The sequence below is a fragment of the Gobius niger genome (genome assembly GCF_951799975.1).
Source record: "Gobius niger genome assembly, chromosome: 6".
In the NCBI taxonomy this organism is placed as follows: Eukaryota; Metazoa; Chordata; class Actinopteri; order Gobiiformes; family Gobiidae; genus Gobius; species Gobius niger.
The window spans coordinates 12869093-12895658 of NC_136857.1; the positions used below are offsets into that span (position 1 = coordinate 12869093).

General features: G+C 37.3%; 1 protein-coding gene across 2 annotated transcripts; it reads left to right on the plus strand.

The window, feature by feature from the left end:
- Nucleotides 1–8388: 8388 nt before the first annotated feature.
- tead3a (TEA domain family member 3 a) lies at nt 8389–17833 on the plus strand. Of its 2 annotated transcripts, XM_079559161.1 has the most exons (12): nt 8389–8512; nt 11550–11614; nt 13926–13988; nt 14768–14779; nt 15136–15246; nt 15315–15358; nt 15615–15682; nt 15809–15942; nt 16020–16190; nt 16255–16395; nt 16479–16631; nt 16723–17833. In XM_079559161.1, the coding sequence occupies exons 1-12, from the start codon at nt 8506–8508 to the stop codon at nt 16834–16836; spliced, it is 1083 nt and encodes a 360-aa protein (XP_079415287.1). In that variant the 5' UTR covers nt 8389–8505; the 3' UTR covers nt 16837–17833. The 2 variants fall into 2 exon arrangements, with proteins under 2 accessions (XP_079415287.1, XP_079415288.1); XM_079559162.1 differs by lacking the exon at nt 14768–14779.
- The last annotated feature ends 8733 nt before the right edge of the window (nt 17834–26566 follow it).

A 26566-nucleotide genomic window follows, 5' to 3' on the forward strand; every position in this document is an offset into this window, starting at 1 on the left:
TCACAGCACTGTACGCCATTAAGGCTGAGAGAAATGCTAAAACTGGCTGTAAAATTAAACTCTTTCAGCTGAATGAGCAGTACTGGGAGACTTACTGTCTGACTGATATCTTTATTGTCCCCGATTGTGTCCGCGTGTCGGTCAATTCACCCTCTCTCTTCATTTTAGCCCTCCTTGGTGGGAGGAGCTGGGGGGAACTTTAGCTAAATGAATCGCTGAAGACGGACAGATTTTTGCGAAGAATGTCACTTTTTCCGTCTGTTTTGGCATCGTTCCCGGGTCTCCCTTTGCTTACTCACATCTGCAGGACAGTCTATCACGGACTGATTTCAGACAGAGCAAACAGTCGCCTTTAGATGACCTCAATCACTGGACAAAATAACCCCATCTGTTCAAATAGAGGACCTGCCCCCTTAGTTTTGATATCAACCAATGGTCTGATATTTTATTGTTAACTGCATCGCTAACCGAGTGACCAATCAGGGTGCGTTTCGAGGCTGACGTCAATTTGAAAATGGACTGTGTACACGTCTCAATAGCAGTGAATCCCTGTCCCACACTTTTTATAATTTCCTCCGTTTTAGGGACAATAAAGTCATGACTGTTGTACATATGTTTGAAGAGAACTATTTGTCAAGCTTTATGCGTCAATCACTCACCAGAAGAAAAGCAAACCACAGATCCTTTCAATTCCACAAGTCTTTTCTGAAAAGTAGGACACACATTTCTTTTCTACCGTACAACACACGTATACAGTGCAAACAATCCGGTTTCTCCCATAGCAGCTCAGATTCGGCAAGCAGGTTGGACAGCCCCTTGCACCTTACGTCACGTCTCCTTTGTTGTTTATGAATTTATTTCTCTCCTCAGCTGAACCCTATGAACCCGGAGTCCCTCTCACCCTCCCTCCCTGTCCCTTCAGCGATGTGTGCACTAGCCTTACCCCCTACCAACAAAGGCGGGCAAATACAGTATGGCTTTAACGAGGAACAAGAAAAGACTTGAGACAGACAGACAGACAGACACAAAGAGGAGGGAGAGAGCTGCAAACTTGAGGGCTCAGATGTCTCTCTCACATTTGCTTTTCTCCTTCGATCGCGCTGCCTCTCTGTCTCTTCTTCCTGCTTGGCTTGTAAAAGTTTCAGCTGCACAGCGGTCCGGCCTCTTTTGGCAGAGGTCCAGCCTTGACTTTCTGGTCGCTTGCAAGAAAGAAAAGGAGGGAGGACAAATATAGTCAGCACTGGACTGTACAGTACAGAGGCGCATGAAACATGCTATGAGGAAAACAAGCAACGTGTAGGCTAGTAGTAAAGTTACTGCAAGAGATAAGCAAAGCGGATACTCGTTATTCAGTTATTGCACAAATAAACCGCCCCACCTTCTTACTGTATATGTATGTAACTCAAAACTTATGTTTGTAAATAAAGCATCTGGTAAAAGGTGAGAACCAAAATGAATGTGCAGATGCTTTGCCATTGCTCAGTTCAGTTCAGTTATGGTGCAGTTATGTTACTGTAATGTTACTTTTCAATAGTTAAAATAATGTTACTGGGAGCTATCCAAAGTCATAAGATGTCCAAACAGTGCCACACTAATGGTGATATTAACGCTCAATTATAGTGTGACAGCTGACTCTGATAACAGTTTATTTTGGATATTAGCCCAGGTCGCACCAGGACATTATAGTTTCCATGTAGTTAACAGAGTTGTTAATTAAACATATGGCATGAAAGAGCCAAACGCTGCAAAAATCAACATTTTAACTGATTGTGTAGCACTATAAATTTGAGTGTTTTTTGGCAAGTAAAAACTACACACTTTAGTTGGTAGTAGTAAAAATAATAATAATAATAATAATAATAATAATAATAATAATAATAAAAATAATAATAATAATAATAATAATAATAATAATAATAATAATAATAAAAATAAAATAAAAATGACAATAATAATGAGTTTCTAAATTATAATGTAAATATGTTTAGTTGTTTTTTCTTTGACAATTTTAATAAGATTGGCATATTTCACTTATTTTTCAGTTGAGTCACATTCATGTTTACTTTGCGCATTTCATTTGAGCATGGCCTATTTGCGCTTTAGGCTTTGGGAGTGTTTTCATATTTTCTCCATATCACAAAATGAAGAAATCACATGAACAGTTTCATGGTGCGCAAAGTAGGCTAGCTTACCTGTGTGGTGGACCGACACGGGGTGGATTTGTAACTCCCAAATGTAGTCAACCTAACTTAAACAGGCTACATATCTAAGTTAACAATAGCTGTAAGCACTATAAATGTTGCCAAGTTACCAGAGAGTGGACACGAATTAGCAATGGAAGATGTCATGTGGCCTGATCTGAACACAGGTCACTTTTTGCATTCTCGTGCCAGGGCAATACACCACCTAGTGTCAAAATGGAAAAAGTGAACCGCCTTGGCGCTTTGTGTGCACCCAACCCTTCCCTCTTTCCTCCCTGTCCTCCATGTCCTCTGTCCTGTCCAGTCTGTTGTCACTGTCTGAAACCCCAAATGTCCATTGTACAGTAGACATTTTGTGGTCCCGTTGTTCCTTGTCCTGTAGTCGTTCTGTTTCCTGTGTTGTTTTGTGTGAAATGCTCAATGTAAAGCTTCACATCAGCCTGTCTATTAATTAGATTAGCCTATAAAATATAATTATAATTACATGAAATTAGCCTAAACTCTGACATGTTTTATGTAAATAGGGATATTCACTGTCCCCATTTAAATAAATTAATAACATAAACAGGCCTAAATAAAACAATATGTAATGCAAAGAGGCGAGTAGTACTGAAGTACATGTAGCCTACTTTTAGTAGCTTTTTGAAGTAATTGTACTTGTAAATGTACAAGTTTTAACTTCTACTTGAGTAAAATTACAATGATTACTCTGACTTGAGTAAAAAAAAAAAAAGTTCATAGCTAAATCTTTAAGTGGCAAAAACGGAATATTGACACATTGATGTCGTTTTCATGTAGGCTACTTTATTCTTCAAAAAAGGAATATTTTACAGTATTTTTCTGGCATGTTTTTCATAATATATAGCAGGCCGATATATTGTGGTCGTAAACCAGACTTTTATTCACAGTACAGTAGTTGCATTTTCCCCACTCTTATTTTCATTTTTTGGTCACTACTTTTTACTTCTTCTTGAGTAAAATTATTTCAAAGTAAAGTTACTTGAGTAACTTGTGTAGCTACTCTACCCACCTCTGGCAATGACATAGGTACTGGAGTAGGAGTTGCTCAAACTTTGTCTGTGGGCTTTGCCTGACCTCTAGTGTTAATAAATAGTAACACATCTCCAAAACTATCGGACCGGTTTTAAGTAGAGGCAGCGACTAATTGTCTGCAAGTTTTAAAGTAGGCCTAATTCATAAAATAAACATTCATGCAGGTTATGTTCATATTGAGTTACAAATCAGTTGTGTGCATGATTCAAATAGAATTTTGTAGCCTAGTTTTTTAAGGGTGTGAAGAGGCTAGCGCAGAAGATTTTATTTATTGTTTCCTTTTTTTCCCTCTCTCTCTCTCTCTCGCTCTCTCTCCCTCTCTCTCTCTCTCTCTCTCTGAAATATGCGGGCGCAGTAAGAACCAAGTTCTATAATGACCAACAGGCCTGATACTAAAATCCAATGAAGAGGCTAATGGTTCTGTTTAGGCAAACTTTTCACTTATCTCAACCATCTCAACACCATGGGTGTTATGGGAGGAGTTTGTGTTTGGGACTCACAAAACTTGCGTGTGCGTATTTTACGCAGAGGTTTTACGCCACGCCTCTGTGCGTTTTCTTACGCGCGCAGATTTCATACCAAAGTCATACATGGCATTCCGCCTTTTTGTGTCAAACAGTAGCCTACTTAGTTTTCCAAGAAAATCGCCTGTATTTTGAGAGTGCAGTCCTGTCGGGAGCTTTGGCCCAAAACTCGGAGAGAGCGGCTGCAGAGTGGTCCAGACCAGTAAAGGGTGAGTGAGCTCCTGACAAACTTCTTTGTTGTGCAGCAAAGTTTCATGCTGCAGCAGCTGCTACGCTTTGTACGCCTGAAGTTTTGGGATTTTTCACATATTTGGCATTTTGGCGCTGGCGCTTTGCTGATTCAGGCTTTTGTGTTTTCCTCATGAAGATCTCAGCAGCTTCACGAACTCCTACTTCGTTGTTTTGGTTTTCATTTTCTTATCAAGTTTTAGATTTGTTGAGGTATTATGTGCTAGCATGCTAACTGATTAGCTGTATACAACGCTAGCCTCTTTCCCAGAACTAGCCTAAAAACATGTTGAAATATAGTTAAGTTACTATTTATGACTGTTTTATGTAATTGACCTAATGATGGGGCCACCGACACAGTTTATTACAATGTTACACATGAGGAACATATTCTGCTAACTCACTTTTGGCTTGATTGCCTTACTTTGGACACTGCCTTTTCTCGCACAGGTTTTTTTTCTTTTTCTTTTTAAGCATCCGTCCCTTCTGGTCCATGATTTGGAAAACCACGTACAAATATACCAATTGTCGGTATTATTAAGTGTTTATTGTCTTCCATCACACTCTTTGTGGTTGTGTTTCGGCTGAAGTAGCCATTGAAGTCTGGGAAGTGCTGTGATGAAACTCCGCTCAGTTAATCACAGTGTCCCCAGTTTTCCCATTGGAGTAGAAAGCAGCCTGTAATATGCGTGTGGTTTGTCAGTGTTCGCTGAGCTCATTGCTTTATTTAGCCCGATGCTCTTCTGGCTCTCACTGCACTGACCTTTTGGCAACTGAGACCTAAGAAACCACCAGAGCTGAGTAGGTCTGTCTGCTGTGTATAATATATCACACAGACAAGAGGGAGCAGGGTTAATGGTGAAGTTTGTTTCTGTAGAGTAGTTCTGTGTATCGAAATAATGTGCTCTGTGAGTCTGGCTATAATTTGGTAATAATCCAGGCACAGGGGTCATGTGTACTGTTTTGTGACAGGCCTCAGGACAGCCATCAGGTGTAAAACATCTAATTAAAGGTTTTCAAGCTCCAAATACAAAATGATTGGTGAATTCACTTGATTACAATCACAACATTCCAACTACCTTATCAGAAGGATGTCGGAATGCTGTTTTTCCAGCAACTTTCTATGGGCCTGGGTTCACAGAAGGTCCATAAACCTTCGAAAGACCTGGTTTTACACTAATAATGATGGATTTGTTTTGTCAATTGTGAGATTTGACCTAGACCAGGGATCTCCAACCAGTAGCTCCAGCCATTTCTCGGTAGCTTGCCAATGCCAAACACTATCTACTTTTCCATTTACGCTTCATGACACACATTTTTTATGCATTTCCTTTTTGTTTTGAACCCGCTGAACACAATCTGCAAGCATTCTGGTCAATATAGTAAAGTATAAGGGCAAAACTGAAGTCTTTGAAGTATCATCTTCATCTTTTATGTTTTTGTCACGTAAAAGTAGCATGCGGAGTAAAAAAGGTTGGAGACCCCTGACTTAGACAAATGTAACAACAAATTTGAAGTTTAAAAAAAAAATGATTTATTGGTTTATTTGCTCGGGACAGTGCATGTTAATGACCACACATGGGTTTCATGCATTAGCCAAATTTCCATCCATCGTCACCTACTCGCACTCTCAAACGCACCCTCATTCATCCTGGCCTATTATACATGTTTATCGTGGTAGGGAAACCAGGGGGAAACCTACGCAGACACAGGGAGAATATGCAAACTCCACACAGAACGTCCTCGTCTGGGAATTGAACCTGAATCCTTCTTGCAATGAAGCACATATGGTAACTGTTGCGCCACCGTGCAGCCCAAATAATGCTGAGGAATCTCTGCTTGAAATATGCATTTCTGACTCCAACAATTCAAAGTGTTTATTGACAACTTGCCAGCTTGTTACTTAGGATTTGATAACTTGGAAACAGTGTTCCACTGGAATCATATTCTAACAAGAAACATTTTGTGTTGTTGGCAGCAGCGGCAGCCAAGAAATGTATCCTAAAGAACTTACTGCACCACAGAGGAAGGCAATCTGACTTTGAATGGGACACTCTTTGGGTCAAGTGGACTTCACTCAAATTTAATTTAAACTATATCTGTTCTGTTATCTTAATGTCCATTTCAGAAGACAACACACATATGACTCGCAAAAGTGCTGAATGTACATGTCTTAACATAACCCACTTGTTTAACACTACTTTACTTACTGTTACTAGTTAACTCTTTAACCAAACCCATATAAACCACTCCTAGTATTGGGGCATTAGGTTAAAATGATAGGCCTTACCTTTCTACTCGTCCATTAATGAAAAGGAAAGGTGTCTATCTTTAGACACAAAACAACACTACTACATGTTTTTAATGAACTCCCCTGTTAACCATTAGACTTGAAAAATAATCAATTCCAAATTTCAATGAGTCCACACTAATACGAATTCAGGAGGATAATCAAAACATTATAAGCCCACCCTGAGCAGCCAACGTAGATCCTCTGTGGTTCCTTTAAGGCAATGACCATGTTAACCACTTTCTGGAAACCATTACGCTCAGCCATTCTCCATGTTGCATGAACATTTGAGATTCCCCAACTTTTAATACTCTGAGTACTAATAGGTACTAAATAATGAATAACCCCACTTTCTGTTTTGGAAGCAGGGTTTGGCCTCTCATACTTCGATGGGCTGTCTTTGTTGACCTTGGCTTGTGCCTCGTATAAATTTACAAGCCAGGCATGTTTAGCCATTCTGCTAGTCCAGTCTTTCACCTTAAATGCCAATGCTATTAATATCTGCAGAGGCTATGGAAGCTTTAAACACATTCAGATAAATGTGATCTCGCACTTTGTGGAGACATTTGTATTAACAGAAATCTGTCACCATTCCTGGCAGCTGCAGAGTTAATCCTGGACCTGTCCATCCATCATCACCTGTCAGTGGAGCGGCACAAGGCAAAGCACAGTATTTGTGCGCCTATCCTAACCTAGATATTGTGTTATGAAAAGGTTGTCAGGAAGGGAACCCGGTGTAAAATCTGCAACATCAATATGCAACAATTTATTGACTAAATGGCAGATAATGGTGATGGGCCTCAAAAGGAGACTGAAGAGATTGGAAACAATCCCTAATTCAAAGTGAGCATATTTTATTTTCTCTTGGGATTTGAACAACCTACTTTTGGGATGTAGTATAGAATGTAATGAGATGCAGAACGATTTGCTGCATCTGGTGAAGAGAGTTTTAAAATCATCCCACAGAAATGTCATAGGCTTATTATTACTTGTGGATAGACCGTGTTTGTTATATTTGTCTGAACATGCTTTTAACTGTTGTATTTTCAAAACAAAGGATACTTGTTCACGTAAATAAAGTAGATTATAATTTCTTACTATTTATTAATACAACAAGTCTTATAAAAAGACAGATTTTACACTAAATTAGGTCAGAATCTTAAACTTAGGCTCTGACTGGTGCTTGTGTCAAGCATTATACGAGGTGGTGCTTGATGTGAAATGTTTGAGAACCATTGGTGTAACACATTGCACAACACAATACATTGCATAGTGTAATATGACATCACAAATAAAACTGTCATAGGTAGCACCTCAACTCAATAAACATTGTATTCTGAAGATGTGTTAACAGAGCAGTTCAGAACAAAGGAAAAGACGTAAGGGAGCAAATGGATGCTGGAAGGTTATTCCAGTCACGAGGGGCCCAACACAGAAAGCATATTTCCCATTTTCCAGTATCTTTAGAGACTAAGTTTTGATGCCTGTTGGGTCTAGGGCCAGCATTCAAGGAAGTTACTTGGTTGTTTCAGCTCAAATAAATAAATAAATGTCTTTTATGGATTAAATTAACATTATTGTTCTGTTTTATGGCTCTATATGGCATAATTTAGTATACAGTAGGTATTGGAAAAGCATTGTTCAGGTATCGGTATCGTTAACCAAGTATCGTTAAAGTAACGGTATCGAAAACAAATGTAACGGTGCCCAGCCCTGCAGGTGATACCAACTTAGTGAGTCTGGCTTCACATCTGGAGATGGGTACCTGGGCACTGCACTGCGGTTGCCCCAGCAACATCGAAGGATGGTTCAAATGCAGAGGACAAATCTCCCTGCAGGAACAATAACGTGTACCTGAACCTTGACTCATTTTGATGCTGTCACTGAACACTTTACTAAAACTGCTCATTCTCACTCATACTGTTACTGGGCCATTTTGTGGACAGCGTTATGTCAAATCTTTCCTGTTTATAGGTGTGTTTTGAGTGGAGCCGTCATCATTGCTTCGGAGTGGAGTTGCCGTGGCAGCCCTGATGGGGCGCAGGAGGACAGTCCCGATGGAGAGGGGCTGGTGGACGGGGCCGATCGTGGCCTGGACGGAGACCCCGAGGGAGTGTGGAGTCCAGATATTGAACAGAGCTTTCAGGAGGCACTAGCCATTTACCCTCCCTGTGGTCGCAGGAAGATCATCCTGTCTGATGAGGGCAAGATGTACGGTAAGATGTAAAAATCCACTACTTTTTAATGCTGAGTTTAATACAGTTACGAAGCGCAACCCCCGTCCCCTACAGTCATGTGCATATCAATGAATTTTATTTGTTTTTAAGTTAATTAAGTTTCAAATTAAATAAACTACTCAAAGTATATATAATTTATTGTTCTCACATGTTGGATTGGTCAGTATTAGCTTAAACAAAAAGCACATACAAGACATTGGGGAACAAGTCCGAACCTGTTGCCTCGATGCCCCCTGAGGTCGTAAGAGTTCGATATTCGAGAGATACTGAGGTTCCCTATACTTCGTTATAATTATATTTAGTTTTTGGAAGAAGAAAAAAAGGAATCTCACAATTTATTTACTGTGAATTCAAACTTAAATTTAGAAAGACTTTGTCATTGTTTGGATTTACTACACATTTACACCTATAACTATTGTACTACATGAGCATAATGAGCATACGTTTGTAGCCCACTTTTCATGCATTTTGGTCAACATCCTCATTGTGACTGTGCAGGCCTCTTTATCTGGGCCCAGATGATCGACTCAGAGGTATGTGGGTATGCTTTGTAGCGGCCAAAGGGCAAAACGAGGTCAAAAGGTGGAAACAGAGGGCTTTAGAATTGCTTTACAAATTGTTGCTTGGTTGCTACCCTTGCAGAGACTCCTGCTAGTTAACTGGCCAACTTTTCTATGCGTCAGATTTACATTTTTTCAAGGCTGTGGTTCTCAAAGCTTCTTCTTGTAATTTTGATAAGAAGTTCGTTTCTATTATCCTCTAAGTGTTACACATTTGCTTGCAGCTCTGTTGTGAGGGAGACCGGAAATATGATCCCAGGCAGGAGAGGAAAACCAATGTTCCTCTTTGGTGGAAGTGCGTGGGCTTAGTTTATTGACCACAGGGTATTTGTTTAAGAAAAAATAATCAAATCTTCTTGAGTCTTGACTACTGACAGAAAGTGTATTATTTCCAGTGGCACTTAACTTTTTTTTTAAAGTGAAATAAGTGGATGCATTATTTATGAACAATTGAGAAACTCTGTATTACAAAAAATAAAGGCCAGTCTAAAATTCGGACAGTTGAAACGTTGCTGTAGCCTCGGCAGGGTCTGTGTGATTTGTTTCTACCATGACCTCACTCAGTATATGGTTTCAGGCATATATTCCCAAATTAGAATAACCATCAGACGGATAAGCTCAGGGTGACAGACAAAACAAAGACAGCCTGTTTGCGCTCGGTGAAATATTACACCTATGTCGCTGTGTATATTTAGCTTAAAAGGGGTTCTTCTTAGTGGTACTTCTTGTTCTTAAGTCAATCCACAAAAGGAGCAAGGGTACAAATGGCGATTTGGATTAAATGTGCTGTTGTCAAATATTTCTTTATTCCCTGCTCTAGACAGAACATCTCATTGGCTTTGATTGCGCCCTGAACACGTGTGTGTGTCAATGTAAAAAACTGTCCTTTCTAAGTGTATTCTAGCACACTGGTTTTCAAAGTTTCCACACCAAATACCACCCCATAAATATCTGACCATCTAAGTACCACCAAGCCTAGAACATGTTCAAATTAGGCCAAAACTAGGTCCAAAAAGAGGCTAAAACATAATAAATATGTCTAAACGAGGTGTGCCTAAAACTAGAAAAACACCTTTACTAAAGCATACATGAAACTATCTCTTACTGAAAAGTCCTGATTCATTTGGGATATAGTAGCTGACTCTTAAAGAGAAAATACACCTTTAGGAGGATCTAGCAGTTTCATGTGCGGTTGTGGTCAAGTTAAAGTTAACAGGAAATGTGTGTCCTGTTGTGGGAATATAGGAGCCAAGTGATTTTTGTGAGTCAAACCGTCTCTGGATTTTTGGGAATTCTGTCTTCCTGTAACTCCACTGAGCTGCTCTGACTCATCTTGTGTTCCACAACCAAACGGGTTCACTTCATGAATATGAGAGTAGGTCGATCACACTGCTCTTTTTTTTGTTCGTGTGTTTTTTTTCAAAGGAGAGATTTTCTCTCCCTGGCTTATTACTCGTCCCGTGTGGGTGGGATCTGGGGGAGGCTGCACACAAGGAGCTGACAGGACAGTTTTAGTCTTCATGGCAACCACACTTTTGTTTTTGCCTTTATGCTCTCACTCTCCTACTACTTCACCTTCGGAGGAGAAACAAATCCTTGTATTGATTTGCCTTTTTCATTAAATTCAGTATACATGTAGGGCTGAAACAACTAATCGATTAATCGACAACTAATCGATTATTGAAATAGTCGACAACTATTTTAGTAATCGATTAATCGTTTTCTGGTTCACACCGACTCAAATAGAGCAAAAATTATATGAAAATGTAGTATTTTTGACGAAAACCTACTTTGTTTTTATAGCAACTGTATGTAGTACAGTTTGCACATTGTAAATTTCATGAATATCTGTTTGTGTCTCATTCAATCAGAAGCAGAATTAGCACCAAAAGTCTCCAACAAACATTTACTTTACGTTTGCTCCATCAACATGTCCTCAAGCGGATCCACTTTAGCTTTATGTGATAAAAAAAATAGAAAAAATAAAATTTTCCTACACCATTCATAGCCAAGTGACTAATCGATTAATCGTAAAAAGAGTCGATAGATTAATCGATTACAAAATAATCGTTAGTTGCAGCCCTATATACATGTGTTTAATTGTAGTATGACGAAGTAACACATGTATTCACATATTGAGCGTTATACTCGATCTAGTCAAAAAGGTTGTATTCAAACCCACCTAATAAACAAAATGTACATATAGCATTGTTTCTAGACTGCATAATGATGCAGAGGAAGAAAAACGACTTTGCGCCCATGAGAACATCACACTGTCTAGAGTTTTAAGCAGTCGTTCACTAATACTACATTTTCCTCAACCTTAGAAATCACTGCCACACAATTGTGAGGGGGTTAGTGCTTAATTTTAATGTTTAATACTAGTTTTTTTAACTTCTGTTGAGAACTGTCTTTTGAATGTTTTCTCTAACTTTCTTACTTGTACTTCATTGTAGGACGCAATGAGCTGATAGCCAGGTACATCAAGCTACGCACGGGGAAGACGCGCACACGCAAACAGGTAAGCAAACGTTTTAGAACAAATTTACGCAAATAACATAACTTTTCTATATTTTGAAAGAAGATTTAAAAAAAAAAGAAAGCCAGTTAGAGAGTTGGCTGAGCAATTTGTCAAAAAAATTTATCTTAAAACCCTTGTAAAATGTAATTTTAATCTGACGCCTACCCATGTGCAGTATCCCCCTGTCATTCAATTGAATTGCCGTCAGATCACCATGGGCTCATGTCTACGGAGCCCGCCAGGGGACATCATGAGAATATTAAATAATGCATTATTTCGCTATGCTTTGCATTAAAGCGCAATAATTATTGTGATAAAACGCAATAATTATTATGAAATAATGCAGTCATATTTGGTTAGAGAACAAGACCAATGGTCCCGGGCCGCATATGTTGTATAGGACTGGCCTAATAAATAACAACTGCTTACACTTATTGTGCTTTATCAGCCTGTGTCACATGTTACTCAAAGAGCTACATAAAGTCTTCATTTACTCCACACTCAATGGCTGTAAGTTTGTTTTTCAATTTTTTTTCAATTTTTCAAATTTTTTTTTTTTTGCAAAGCAAACATGCATTATTTCATGGCGCTGGGATTATTTTCCCTTCGCATTTCATGTGCCATGGCTCATGCTTTTGCCTGACATAAAAACAGACAGTGCTGTGTGATGATGTCATCAGGCCGCGCTGCTCAGTTTACTTGTGCAGGCGTGAGGGCTGGCCAGCAGGGGGCAGGTGTGAAACGGAGACCTCTCCTTAGGCAAACTTGAAATCCTTTGTACTTTTATGACTAGTTTTTTTTTATAAATAAATATATAAATAACATAAAGACTTTTTTTAAAGGCAACAAATAATCGTTTGAATAATCGTGATTTTAATTATGACAAAAATAATTGTGATTATTATTTTTTCAACAATCGGGCAGCCCTATCATCCACACACAATGAAGCATGAACGGGGGGATTTAATTGACCTTTATTTGTAATGGGGTTTCAAATACAGAAAATGAAGATTGGTTCTGTCTAACAGACATGGTTTTAATGTAAGTGAAAGACATCTTATTACGTATTAGGTGGAGGCTGTACAAGGTCTTGGGTCCGAGGGTCATGAGAGGCGATTTTGGGATAGAGAATTGTTATGTTAAAGGATTTCAGCTTAACACAGCCTGGCCCCGAGATCAGAACACTGCTCCAGGAGAGAGGGCCACTCCCCTACTACTTTCTAGTTGTGGAGGTGTGGTGTCAGCCCCAGATTGCTGTGCTGCATACATAATAAGTTGCCTACATATGCAGCACCTGCAACTTTCAGTCAGTCCCTGTACAAAAATGGCCTGAATTTACAATCAACTATCCGCTTGTCTCCAAACAGCTGCGTGCACCACCTTTATTCATCTCACCCACTGCAGAAGCGCTAAGTGTGGAGGCACCAGCGCATGTACAGGCACCAGGTTCGTCCCAAAATGCCCCAGTGCTTCCACCCATCCTGTCAAGAAGCGTTGGCTACTCTTGAATTAAAAGTTTGGCCTGTCAAAGTACGAAAACAACCATCTCCCTGCACACACCACCTTTGTCCCTGGTTCATTGTGCCCTTTTTTGGGATCACCAGTGCTCAAGCCTATACTAAATGCTGAACTTATGAATTCTTCAACTTGTCGTAACAGTCAATATGTCAGATAAAGTTAGGACCTCTGGAAAAGTCGTTTCTTCTTTGAAGTCTCCTCGCTTGTCTCTGGACGCACCATTTAGATCCAAACCCCTGAGGATATTGCGCATGTCTCCTTTCTCATGCGTAGACCATTTTCTCTGTACTTTGCAAAAATTACATCCACTGGTGTCCGTGAAGCTGTCTAGAACCGTTTAGTTGTGTTGTAGTTGGTTATGGATTCAACCAGAACCGCCCGGTCGGAGTGTTACTTGCACCTTCAGTTCAGTGCCCCCTTTGCTGCAAAAGTCTCTTCAAATGTCTTTCATTTGCATTAATACCATGTCTGTTGGCCAGCACTAATCTTAATTCTCTGTATTTTTAACCCAATTCAACAATAAAGGTCATTTAAATTCCCCCATTCATGCTCCGTTGCGTTCTCTACCCAAATATGACTATGTTATGTCATTTTATCACAAAGCATTGCAAAATAACGCAATAATTGTTATTCTCGTGACATCTCCTGGCCGGCTCCGTCCATATTATGTCCATCCCCAGTTTTTTTTTACATGACTTTAACCTCTCAATCATAGGAAAACTGTTGCTTTTTTGTGGTGCTTTGAATAATCCTGTGACTGTCTGTGTTCTGCGATCTAACCCTGGCCAAACAGGTGTCTAGTCACATTCAGGTTCTGGCGCGTAAGAGGGTACGAGAATACCAGACCAGCATCAAGGTGGGTGCTCACTCTATCTTCTGTAGTCACCTCTTTCTTTTTCTTCTCTTCTCCCTGTCTTCTCTTCGGCCCGGTGTGTCTTCAGGTCTCTAGTCACCTGCAAGTCTTGGCCAAAAGAAAGTCTCGCGAAATTCAGTCCAAACTCAAGGTACATATGTTTAGGGCATAACTGCTTCTGATTTGCCGATACATGATCTCTAAGTCACAGATACGTTTGTCAGAGCTCGTGGCACTAGTTACATTCCTGTTTGAGTATCTGCAAGTGCAAACATTCTCATCTTCATGTAAAAAAAGTGACCCAAGTTTTATGTGTGTGACACTTTTGAATCTAATAATGGATACTTTGCCTGTTTTAATATTTTTGTCCTTGTTTCAGATTGTGTTAAACTATTTTAGCGCTAGTGTTGAGTGTTACTGCATGGCTTGGTTTAAACTAATTTGCAGATCCTCCCGTACATGACTGATATATTTTAATCTTTTGTGCAAACCAGAACATCGTACATTTGGTCCTTTTCAATCTGTATATGTTTCATCTTTAAAATGGGCTTCTGTGTAATTTGTAATGTTAATATTTGTAACACTTTTAATGCAGAATGTAACAGTTACATTTAATAATTGAATTGTAAACAGCACTTCCGTACAGTTACGACATCGCTATTGATATTTTTGTTGATAATTACAAAAAATGTTTGTTTTTTTCATGCTTTTTTTCTGTATGGTCAGGTTTTATGGCTATCTAAGGTTGTAATATTTTAATACATCTGTCTTCTTTGCTATAGGCAATGAACCTGGTAAGTCTTGGTTCTCTACAGTTTTTGCTTCAGGCTTGTGTTTGGCCTCATACTACTGCTAGTCCCCACAGCAGTTGTACTGCCTGAGCACTGCTCGCCACACTTGAGTTTAGTAGCTCAGTCAAATGCTGGTGATGGCTCTGGTTAGTTCAGCTGTATAGTTTGCTAGCTTGGTGCATCCCTGCTTTGGCCTCCCCTTTACCTCTGCTTTGCTTTTCTTCTATTGTTGTTAATGTATGGTTGGACAACATGTAAAATGGCTGGCTTTCGGCTGATGATGGACTATAACTCAATTTTATTCAACAGTTGTGTTGAAACACTTCTGTCTTAGTGTTACTTTGTATTTTGTCCTTCAGGACCAGGTCTCCAAAGACAAGGCGCTGCAAACAGTGGCCAACCTGTCGTCAGCGCAGATAGTCTCTGCTAGTGTCATGAAGCCACAGACTCCCTTCTCTCCACCAGTCAGAGTGAGACACACTCAAAACATCTGCTTTTTCACTGGTCTGACCTGAGTAATAATATTTCTGTCTTTTAGTTTTGGCCCAGCCCGATGCCTGGACAGCCTGGACACTCTCAGGAGTGAGTATCTTAAATCAAATATGCATAATGCCCACCTGCTTAGCCTAGGAACTGCATACAACGGGTCATAGGAGATGTACTGACCTAGTGATTTAACCACACTTGAACCAAAAATAATGTCCTGTTTTTCTGTCCGAATGAACCTCTTTCACTTGCTTTTCTGCCTGTGTTCCTTGTGTGATGCTTTATCTACTGTGAAATCCAACATTATTATTGCCAATTTTAAGCCTGTTTTCTTTACTTTTTTCCCTTGCAGTATAAAGCCCTTTGCACAACCCCCTTTCACAACACTACCAGCTCCAGTTCCGGCTCCCATCAGTAAGTGTGAGTGTGCGCAGACTGCTAATAAGTAATGTACTTATTTTGTTATTGGGACTGCGAAGAGTTTATAAGTAATGTACTTATTTTGTTATTGGGACTGCGAAGAGTTTACCTTCAATGTTTCTGCAGGTTATGAGCCACTGCCGCCTCCTCGGCCTCCTGCTATAGCAGCCCCTGTTTGGCAAGACCGCACAATTGCATCTGCAAAGCTTAGGCTTCTTGAGTATTCGGCTTTTATGGAGACCCAGAGAGAGAGAGAGACGGTACAGAGATCAAACTACAAATCAATTATGTTAAGTTTTTTTTTTTTTATTATTTTTATTCTTTTGTTCTTTTCCAGTTCAAGCATCTATTTGTGCACATTGGCCCTTCAAACCCTGGCTACAACGACCCAGTGTTGGAGTCTATAGATGTAAGACAGATCTATGACAAATTCTCTGAAAAGAATGGAGGACTGAAGGAGCTCTATGAAAAGGGGCCGCACAATGCTTTTTTCCTGGTCAAGTTTTGGGTAAATATTCCATACATTTTCACCTCGTAAAACATGTCTTAAATGGAACACTTTTTTGTTTTAGGCTGACCTGAGCATTGATGTCGACGAGGGCTCCGGTGCATTTTATGGTGTAAGCAGCCAGTACAGTGGCACAGAAAACATCAGCATAAGTGTTTCAACTAAAGTCTGCTCTTTTGGAAAACAAGTGGTGGAAAAAGTAGAGGTGAAAAATACTGAGATTCACATGCTGTATTTTGGTCTTTTGTATTTAAAAAAAATAATCATTTTTCAATCATTCTTTTTTAGACTGAATATGCCCGTCTAGAAGGAGGGAAACATATATTTCGTATTCATCGCTCACCCATGTGTGAATATATGATCAACTTCATCCACAAACTGAAACACCTCCCAGAGAAATACATGATGAACAGTGTACTCGAGAACTTTACTATTTTACAGGTATAATTCACTCGAAAACGTCATATGTGTTGTTTTGATAGAAGTCTTTGTGACAAACCTGACCACTAATGTGTTTTAAAATATTGTTCAGGTTGTGTCAAACAGAGAGACCCAGGAGACTTTGCTGTGCATCGCCTTTGTGTTTGAAGTGTCCACGAGTGAACATGGAGCACAGTACCATGTTTATCGATTAGTTAATGACTAATGCGCTGAGTGCATGTCAAGACTATACAGACTTTTGGGACTTTTGGATACCTATAGCAACACTACTGGGATCTCCTCATTAAACACTTGTTTAAACAGACCAACCGTCACACTGCAGTCATACCTGACATTTTTTAAGACTCTTCTTCCCTATTGGATCAAACATGTCATGTGACGCACCGGTAATCATATGCTAAAAGGCCGTTACAATTTGGGATTCATATTTGTAAGTTCCATATATCTGGCATGTCTTGCTTTATTTTATTATCATATTGGTGATATTCACAATCTACAGTTCCGACTGTACTTGTTTGGTTATAATCTCAATTTAGAATTGTACACATACTTTTAACATTGTCGGTGTGATTACTGTGAGACGAGTTTGAATACAGGATGCCAAACATCCATTCAGTGTTGATGTGTATCCCACAACTTTATTTTGACATTTGTAGTTTTTTGAAGCTTCATCCAAATATTACTCCTTACTATTTTTAAGTTATACTGTATTATAGAATTTCAAATACCATTATACAACAAGTGTGTACCTCCTATAAAATGCACTACAAACAGAGATTTATATGAAACCATTTTTTATATAAATTTCCCGAGACTCTCCACCTTCCCTGGACTTGACTTTGGTCCATAAAGGTTCACAGTGTTTGGGTATAAAATATCTGTAAAATATCTGAGCACTGATGTAAATGATGCATGCACAACTGCACATTTACAGAACAATAAAAACAGAAAAGATGTCTTTTTTTTTTCTTTTTTTTTTACTTGTGTTTGGTACATGTGAGTTTGACACTGACATCCATCTGAGTCTCACTTCTATCTGTATATAATGTATGGTACATTATTATACCTTCATCCACTCCTGATGCAACACTTGCCATTGGTTTGACTTAAAACTGACATGTTCTCTGCAGTCGACCAAAGGTTTAATGTTTACTGTTACTGTCTTTATGTTCTGAGCTCGTCAAATTATTTGGTCCAGACTTCTTGGTGAAAATACACTGTGCCTTTATTGAACCAATAAAATCAGTTTGCAGAAACTATTCGTGTCGACTGAACTTTGTAAAGAAAGTGCCATCCTGTGTTTGAATATGGTACAACAAATGTGAGTACTTTTATAGAAGCCCTTGTCCACTAGGTGGCGACATTTACCAGTATAAGATACTTGTAATATACAGGTGTTCGTCATGAAAAAGTGCATTTACCTGTAATTCAACTTACAATGTGAAACTATGATATAAACTCAGTACGTGCGGTGACAAATATCAAGCCTTTGATATAATTTTGATGACTGTGGCTTTCCGTCCATTTTTAAAATAATATAATATTTAATTTGGGGTTTTAACAAGCTGTGAGCCATAATAATAACAATGATAAACAATAAAGGCTTGACATATCTCACTTTCCAATTACCCCGTATGACGAGAACCTGTACTACACAAGGTCACGAATAGAGAATGATCAGTTCCTCAAATCATTTTCTGAATTAATTAATTGACGTCATGCTACAAATGACCATGTTATAACATGGTTTATTACATCGTCATTGTGGAAGCAAACTGGGTAGCTTTAAATGAAAAAACCTTTGAGTTCAACATGTGTTGGAAGTTTCCACTGCAGGCATCAGTAACAGACAACTATTAAGAAATGTGTGATAACAAGATTGATATAGACTAGCCCTATTTTTGAGGTCCTTTCGTGAAAATACTTGTGAAGAAAAGTTTATCAGTCGCCGCCATAATGTTTTGGAAGAAGTTATTTTTTTATTGAATTGAATTCTTCCGCAGTCAATTAGGCTATTGGTTTTCATGTTCTTTATTGATTGACTGCGGAATCCTTCCGCAGTCAATAAATGGTTTTCACGTTCTTTATTGATTGACTGCGGAATCCTTCCGCAGTCAATAAATGGTTTTCACGTTCTTTATTATTATTATAGTATTTTTTTCCAAATTTTCTGCAGCTTTCACAACTTTCACAATTTCAGCGATTTCCACAAGTTATACATCAAAACGTTCAGCATGTTGGAGAGAATCCTGCTATTACTTTTGGGAATTCTGCAACTTCCGGTTTTTCCGCAATCGGCCGATATTCGGCCGATTTTTCCTATTAGTTATAATGGGGCTCCCGCAAATTCACAGATTCTGCAGTTTTTTCCACAGTTTCAGCAATTTCTGCAGTTTGTGCTTGTTCAGGTTCCACAACTTGTCAGTTTTCTGAAAAAATTAGAGTTCTACAGTTTTCCAGTTTTTTTCTACGGGCTTGGGAATTCTGCCATTGATTTGTATGGGGAATTCTGCCCATTCATTTTAATAGGATTTCTGATACAGTGAAGTCTGTGAGTGATTTAAACAGTTTATACAATGTTAAGACTTTATACAATGTCAAGTTTCTGCAATTTCAACAGTTTTTACAGTTTCTGCAACAAAATAGGGATTTTTGCAATTACAACACAATATGCAACTAAATAGGGATTTTCACAATACAAGCACTATAATGCAACTTAATAGGGATTTTCACATGTAAAGCAGTATAATGCAACTTAATAGGGATTTTCACATGTAAAGCAGTATAATGCAACTTAATAGGGATTTTCACAATAAAAGCGCTATAATGCAACTTAATAGGGATTTTCATATGTAAAGCACTATAATGCAACTTAATAGGGATTTTCACATATAAAGCACAATAATGCAACTTAATAGGGATTTTCACAATAAAAGCACTATAATGCAACTTAATAGGGATTTTCACATATAAAGCAGTATAATGCAACTTAATTGGGATTTTCACAATAAAAGCACTATAATGCAACTTAATAGGGATTTTCACATATAAAGCACAATAATGCAACTTAATAGGGATTTTCACAATAAAAGCACTATAATGCAACTTAATAGGGATTTTCACAATACAAGCACTATAATGCAACTTAATAGGGATTTTCACATGTAAAGCACTATAATGCAACTTAATAGGGATTTTCACATATAAAGCACTATAATGCAACTTAATAGGGATTTTCACATGTAAAGCACTATAATGCAACTTAATAGGGATTTTCACAATAAAAGCACTATAATGCAACTTAATAGGGATTTTCGCATGTAAAGCACTATAATGCAACTTAATAGGGATTTTCACAATAAAAGCACTATAATGCAACTTAATAGGGATTTTCACATGTAAAGCACTATAATGCAACTTAATAGGGATTTTCACATGTAAAGCACTATAATGCAACTAAATAGGGATTTTCACATATAAAGCACTATAATGCAACTAAATAGGGATTTTCACATATAAAGCACTATAATGCAACTTAATAGGGATTTTCACATATAAAGCACTATAATGCAACTTAATAGGGATTTTCACAATAAAAGCACTATAATGCAACTTAATAGGGATTTTCACATATAAAGCACTATAATGCAACTAAATAGGGATTTTCACATATAAAGCACTATAATGCAACTTAATAGGGATTTTCACAATAAAAGCACTATAATGCAACTTAATAGGGATTTTCACATGTAAAGCACTATAATGCAACTTAATAGGGATTTTCACATGTAAAGCACTATAATGCAACTTAATAGGGATTTTCACATATAAAGCAGTATAATGCAACTTAATAGGGATTTTCACAATAAAAGCACTATAATGCAACTTAATAGGGATTTTCACATATAAAGCACTATAATGCAACTTAATAGGGATTTTCACAATAAAAGCACTATAATGCAACTTAATAGGGATTTTCACAATAAAAGCACTATAATGCAACTTAATAGGGATTTTCACATATAAAGCACTATAATGCAACTTAATAGGGATTTTCACATGTAAAGCACTATAATGCAACTTAATAGGGATTTTCACATGTAAAGCACTATAATGCAACTTAATAGGGATTTTCACAATAAAAGCACTATAATGCAACTTAATAGGGATTTTCGCATATAAAGCACTATAATGCAACTTATTAGGGATTTTCACATGTAAAGCAGTATAATGCAACTTATTAGGGATTTTCACATATAAAGCAGTATAATGCAACTTAATAGGGATTTTCACATATAAAGCAGTATTATGCAACTTAATAGGGATTTTCACATGTAAAGCAGTATTATGCAACTAAATGAGGATTTTCACGATAAACGCACTCTCTTACACTCTTATGCAATTATGAATTTTTTCACAATTTTTATGCAATTTTTGCCATTTCTGCATTAGTAGCCTAGGATTCCGCAGTCAATCGCAATTGCGCAGCAATTGCAAAATTTTCTAGTTGATTGACTGCGGAATTTTTCCGCAGTCAATAAATGGTTTTCATGTTCTTTATCCATTATTATTATTATTATTATTATTATATTTTTTTCCAAATTTTCTACAGCTTTCAAAACTTTCACAATTTTAGCGATTTCCACAAGTTATACATCAAAACGTTCCGCATGTTGGAGAGAATCCTGCTATTACTTTTGGGAATTCTGCAACTTCCGGTTTTTCCGCAATCGGCCAAAAATCGGCCGATTTTTCCCATTGACTTATAATGGGGCTTCCGCAAATTGATGTTTTTCTGCAACTTTTTCCATTTTTTTGGCAATTTCTGCAGTTTGTGCTTGTTCAGGTTCCACAACTTGTCAGTTTTCAGAAAAAAATTGAGTTCTACAGTTTTCCAGTTTTTTTCTACGGGCTTGGGAATTCTGCCATTGATTTGTATGGGGAAGGCTCCCCATTCATTTGAATAGGATTTCTGATACAGTGAAGTCTGTGAGTGATTTAAACAGTTTATACAAAGTTAAGACTTTATATAATGTTAAGAGTTCCTGCAATTTCAACAGTTTTTACAGTTTCTGCAACAAAATAGGGATTTTTGCAATTACAACACAATTATGCAACTAAATAGGGATTTTCACAATAAAAGCACTATAATGCAACTTAATAGGGATTTTCACATGTAAAGCACTATAATGCAACTTAATAGGGATTTTCACATGTAAAGCAATATAATGCAACTTAATAGGGATTTTCACATGTAAAGCACTATAATGCAACTTAATAGGGATTTTCACATGTAAAGCACTATAATGCAACTTAATAGGGATTTTCACAATAAACGCAGTATATTGCAACTTAATAGGGATTTTCACATATAATGTACTGTAATGCAACTTAATTGGGATTTTCACAATAAAAGCAGTATAATGCAACTTAATAGGGGTTTTCGCATGTAAAGCACTATAATGCAACTTAATAGGGATTTTCACAATAAAAGCAGTATATTGCAACTTAATAGGGATTTTCGCATGTAAAGCACTATAATGCAACTTAATAGGGATTTTCACAATAAAAGCACTATAATGTAACTTAATAGCGATTTTCACATATAAAAGCAGTATAATGTAACTTAATAGGGATTTTCGCATGTAAAGCACTATAATGCAACTTAATAGGGATTTTCACATGTAAAGCACTATAATGCAACTTAATAGGGATTTTCACAATAAAAGCACTATAATGCAACTTGATAGGGATTTTCACATGTAAAGCAATATAATGCAACTTAATAGGGATTTTCACATGTAAAGCACTATAATGCAACTTAATAGGGATTTTCACATGTAAAGCACTATAATGCAACTTAATAGGGATTTTCACAATAAACGCAGTATATTGCAACTTAATAGGGATTTTCACATATAATGTACTGTAATGCAACTTAATTGGGATTTTCACAATAAAAGCAGTATAATGCAACTTAATAGGGGTTTTCGCATGTAAAGCACTATAATGCAACTTAATAGGGATTTTCACAATAAAAGCAGTATATTGCAACTTAATAGGGATTTTCGCATGTAAAGCACTATAATGCAACTTAATAGGGATTTTCACAATAAAAGCACTATAATGTAACTTAATAGCGATTTTCACATATAAAAGCAGTATAATGTAACTTAATAGGGATTTTCGCATGTAAAGCACTATAATGCAACTTAATAGGGATTTTCACATGTAAAGCACTATAATGCAACTTAATAGGGATTTTCACAATAAAAGCACTATAATGCAACTTAATAGGGATTTTCACAATAAAAACAGTATATTGCAACTTAATAGGGATTTTCACAATAAAAGCACTATAATGCAACTTAATAGGGATTTTCACATGTAAAGCAGTATAATGCAACTAAATGGGGATTTTCACGATGAAAGCACTCTCATACGATTATGAATTTTTTCACAATTTTTATGCAATTTTTGCAATTTCTGCATTAGTAGCCTACGATTCCGCAGTCAATCGCAATTGCGCAGCAATTGCAAAATTTTCTAGTTATTATTATAGTATTTTTTTCCAAATTTTCTGCAGCTTTCACAACTTTCACAATTTCAGCGATTTCCACAAGTTATACATCAAAACGTTCAGCATGTTGGAGAGAATCCTGCTATTACTTTTGGGAATTCTGCAACTTCCGGTTTTTCCGCAATCGGCCGATATTCGGCCGATTTTTCCTATTAGTTATAATGGGGCTCCCGCAAATTCACAGATTCTGCAGTTTTTTCCACAGTTTCAGCAATTTCTGCAGTTTGTGCTTGTTCAGCTTCCACAACTTGTCAGTTTTCTGAAAAAATTAGAGCTCTACAGTTTTCCAGTTTTTTTCTACGGGCTTGGGAATTCTGCCATTGATTTGTATGGGGAAGGCTCCCCATTCATTTTAATAGGATTTCTGATACAGTGAAGTCTGTGAGTGATTTAAACAGTTTATACAATGTTAAGACTTTATACAATGTCAAGTTTCTGCAATTTCAACAGTTTTTACAGTTTCTGCAACAAAATAGGGATTTTTGCAATTACAACACAATTATGCAACTAAATAGGGATTTTCACAATAAAAGCACTATAATGCAACTTAATTGGGATTTTCGCATATAAAGCACTATAATGCAACTTAATAGGGATTTTCACAATAAAAGCACTATAATGCAACTTAATAGGGATTTTCACAATAAAAGCACTATAATGCAACTTAATAGGGATTTTCACAATAAAAGCACTATAATGCAACTTAATAGGGATTTTCACAATAAAAGCACTATAATGCAACTAAATAGGGATTTTCACATATAAAGCACTATAATGCAACTAAATAGGGATTTTCACATATAAAGCACTATAATGCAACTTAATAGGGATTTTCACATATAAAGCACTATAATGCAACTTAATAGGGATTTTCACAATAAAAGCACTATAATGCAACTAAATAGGGATTTTCACATATAAAGCACTATAATGCAACTTAATAGGGATTTTCACAATAAAAGCAGTATAATGCAACTTAATAGGGATTTTCACAATAAAAGCACTATAATGCAACTTAATAGGGATTTTCACATGTAAAGCACTATAATGCAACTTAATAGGGATTTTCACATGTAAAGCACTATAATGCAACTTAATAGGGATTTTCACAATAAAAGCACTATAATGCAACTTAATAGGGATTTTCACATATAAAGCACTATAATGCAACTTAATAGGGATTTTCACAATAAAAGCACTATAATGCAACTTAATAGGGATTTTCACAATAAAAGCACTATAATGCAACTTAATAGGGATTTTCACAATAAAAGCACTATAATGCAACTTAATAGGGATTTTCACATGTAAAGCACTATAATGCAACTTAATAGGGATTTTCACATGTAAAGCACTATAATGCAACTTAATAGGGATTTTCACATATAAAGCAGTATAATGCAACTTAATAGGGATTTTCACAATAAAAGCACTATAATGCAACTAAATGAGGATTTTCACGATAAAAGTACTATAATGCAACTAAATGAGGATTTTCACGATAAAAGCACTCTTATGCAATTATGAATTTTTTCACAATTTTTATGCATTTTTTGCCATTTCTGCATTAGTAGCCTAGGATTCCGCAGTCAATCGCAATTGCGCAGCAATTGCAACATTTTCTAGTTATTATTCCTCTTCCATCTTTTTCCCGATTTTCTCCGGCTTTCAGCACCTTCATGCTTTGTGCAATTTATGCAAGTTATGCATCAAAACGTTCCGCATGTTGAGGAGAAGGGTGCTATTACTTTTGGGACTTCTGCAACTTACGGTTTTTCCGCAATCGGCCAAAATGTCGGAGATTTTTCCCATTGACTTATAATGGGGCTGCCGCAAATCCATGCTTTTCTGCACTTTTTTCTGCATTTTCTGCATTTTCTGCACTTTGTGCATGTTCAGCTTATGCAACTTGTGGGTTTTGAGAAAAAATTGTCCTTCTGCAGTTTTCCGTTTTTTTTATACGGGAGTTTGAAATTTTTGCATTAGTGTGTATGGGGGAATCCAGCCAATGGGGAGACTCCAGGACTTTCAGCCATTTGTGCTTCTGCCAATCAAGCACTTTCAACAGTTTGACCAGTTTATGGAATATAAAAGTTTATGCAATATTAACAATTTATGCAAATTAACCACTTTATGCATTTTAAACCGTTTATGCAGCTTAAGAGTTTATGCCATTTAGGATTTATGGATTTTAAAGAGTTTATGCAATTTAGATAATTTATGCAAATTAATCCATTCATGCATTTTACCACTTTATGCAGTTTATACAGTTTATGCAACATGACATTTTATGCATTTTACCAGTTTATGCAAATTGGATTATGCAAATTAAGCAATTTATGCAATTTGAACAGTTTATGCAATTTCTGCATTTGCTTCCCGCAATTCCGCAGTCAATCGCAATGGTGCAGCCATTGCATTTCTAGTTATTATTATTATTTTTTTAACAAAATACAACATCTCGTTGAGGTAGCTACAAATAAAAGGTAAACAATGTAGCGACTGTACAGAGATGTAAGGCATCAAATTAAACATAGGCGCATAACACTCCAGAAAGCAGCTGTTACAGAGCACATGAAGAACAGATCCTCTAAGAACTGTTGAAGGCACAGCTGGCCAAATCAAATTTACGAAACACTGAAACTGGATAGATCTTGTGGGAGATTGTAAATCGGGTTTCTTTAACTCTGTGTGTAATAGTCGTTTTTTCTTTTGAACAGAAAGGAGGAGCGTCAGACTGGCCAGGCAAAGTTCGGTGTCGCAAAAGCCAAGCAGTGAGCAGATGATCCAAAGCCCTCAGGCTGGGTGTGGTAAAGCCACACACGCCTCAGAAGCCTGACATCAGTGGTGCAAGAATAGACGTTTCATTTTTTTATTTTTATTTTAACAAATTAGTCTACTTTACTAGTTACTCTCTAACAGACCCATATGAGTCTTAGATAACTATGATATTGGACACTAGCTGTAAAATAATTGTCGGATTTGTAGGATATTATATGGTCAAATCATTTAATTAATGCAGCCTCCCTTCCGGCAATGTCAATGACTCAATGCGCTCTATTTTATGCATTATACGAGTCTCAAGCAAATAAGTGAAGCAAATTAACTTTATGGTAATCAATTATGCTTTGCCTGTGTTGAACTGGGGTGTGGTGGGGAAAGGAACCTGCAGGAACAGAGCCGACACAATCCGGTTCTGCAAACAGCTATCCTAACATCTTTTCCTATTTCTCCCCCCTGAAGCGACACCCCCGCCCCCTGTTTCCCCCGCTTTTATAGTAGGCTATTTCTGGGTAGGTTATCAAGGTAACAACTATGCCTATAATGTGATCAACTGCTAAAACAAAGCAGGCAA

Bases quoted from the DNA above. Each gene is read 5' to 3' on its own strand.
- tead3a (XM_079559161.1), top strand. The intron at 16,191-16,254 runs GTAAATATTCCA...TTTTTGTTTTAG, and splicing joins TTTTCCTGGTCAAGTTTTGG to GCTGACCTGAGCATTGATGT. The intron at 16,396-16,478 runs GTGAAAAATACT...ATTCTTTTTTAG, and splicing joins AAGTGGTGGAAAAAGTAGAG to ACTGAATATGCCCGTCTAGA.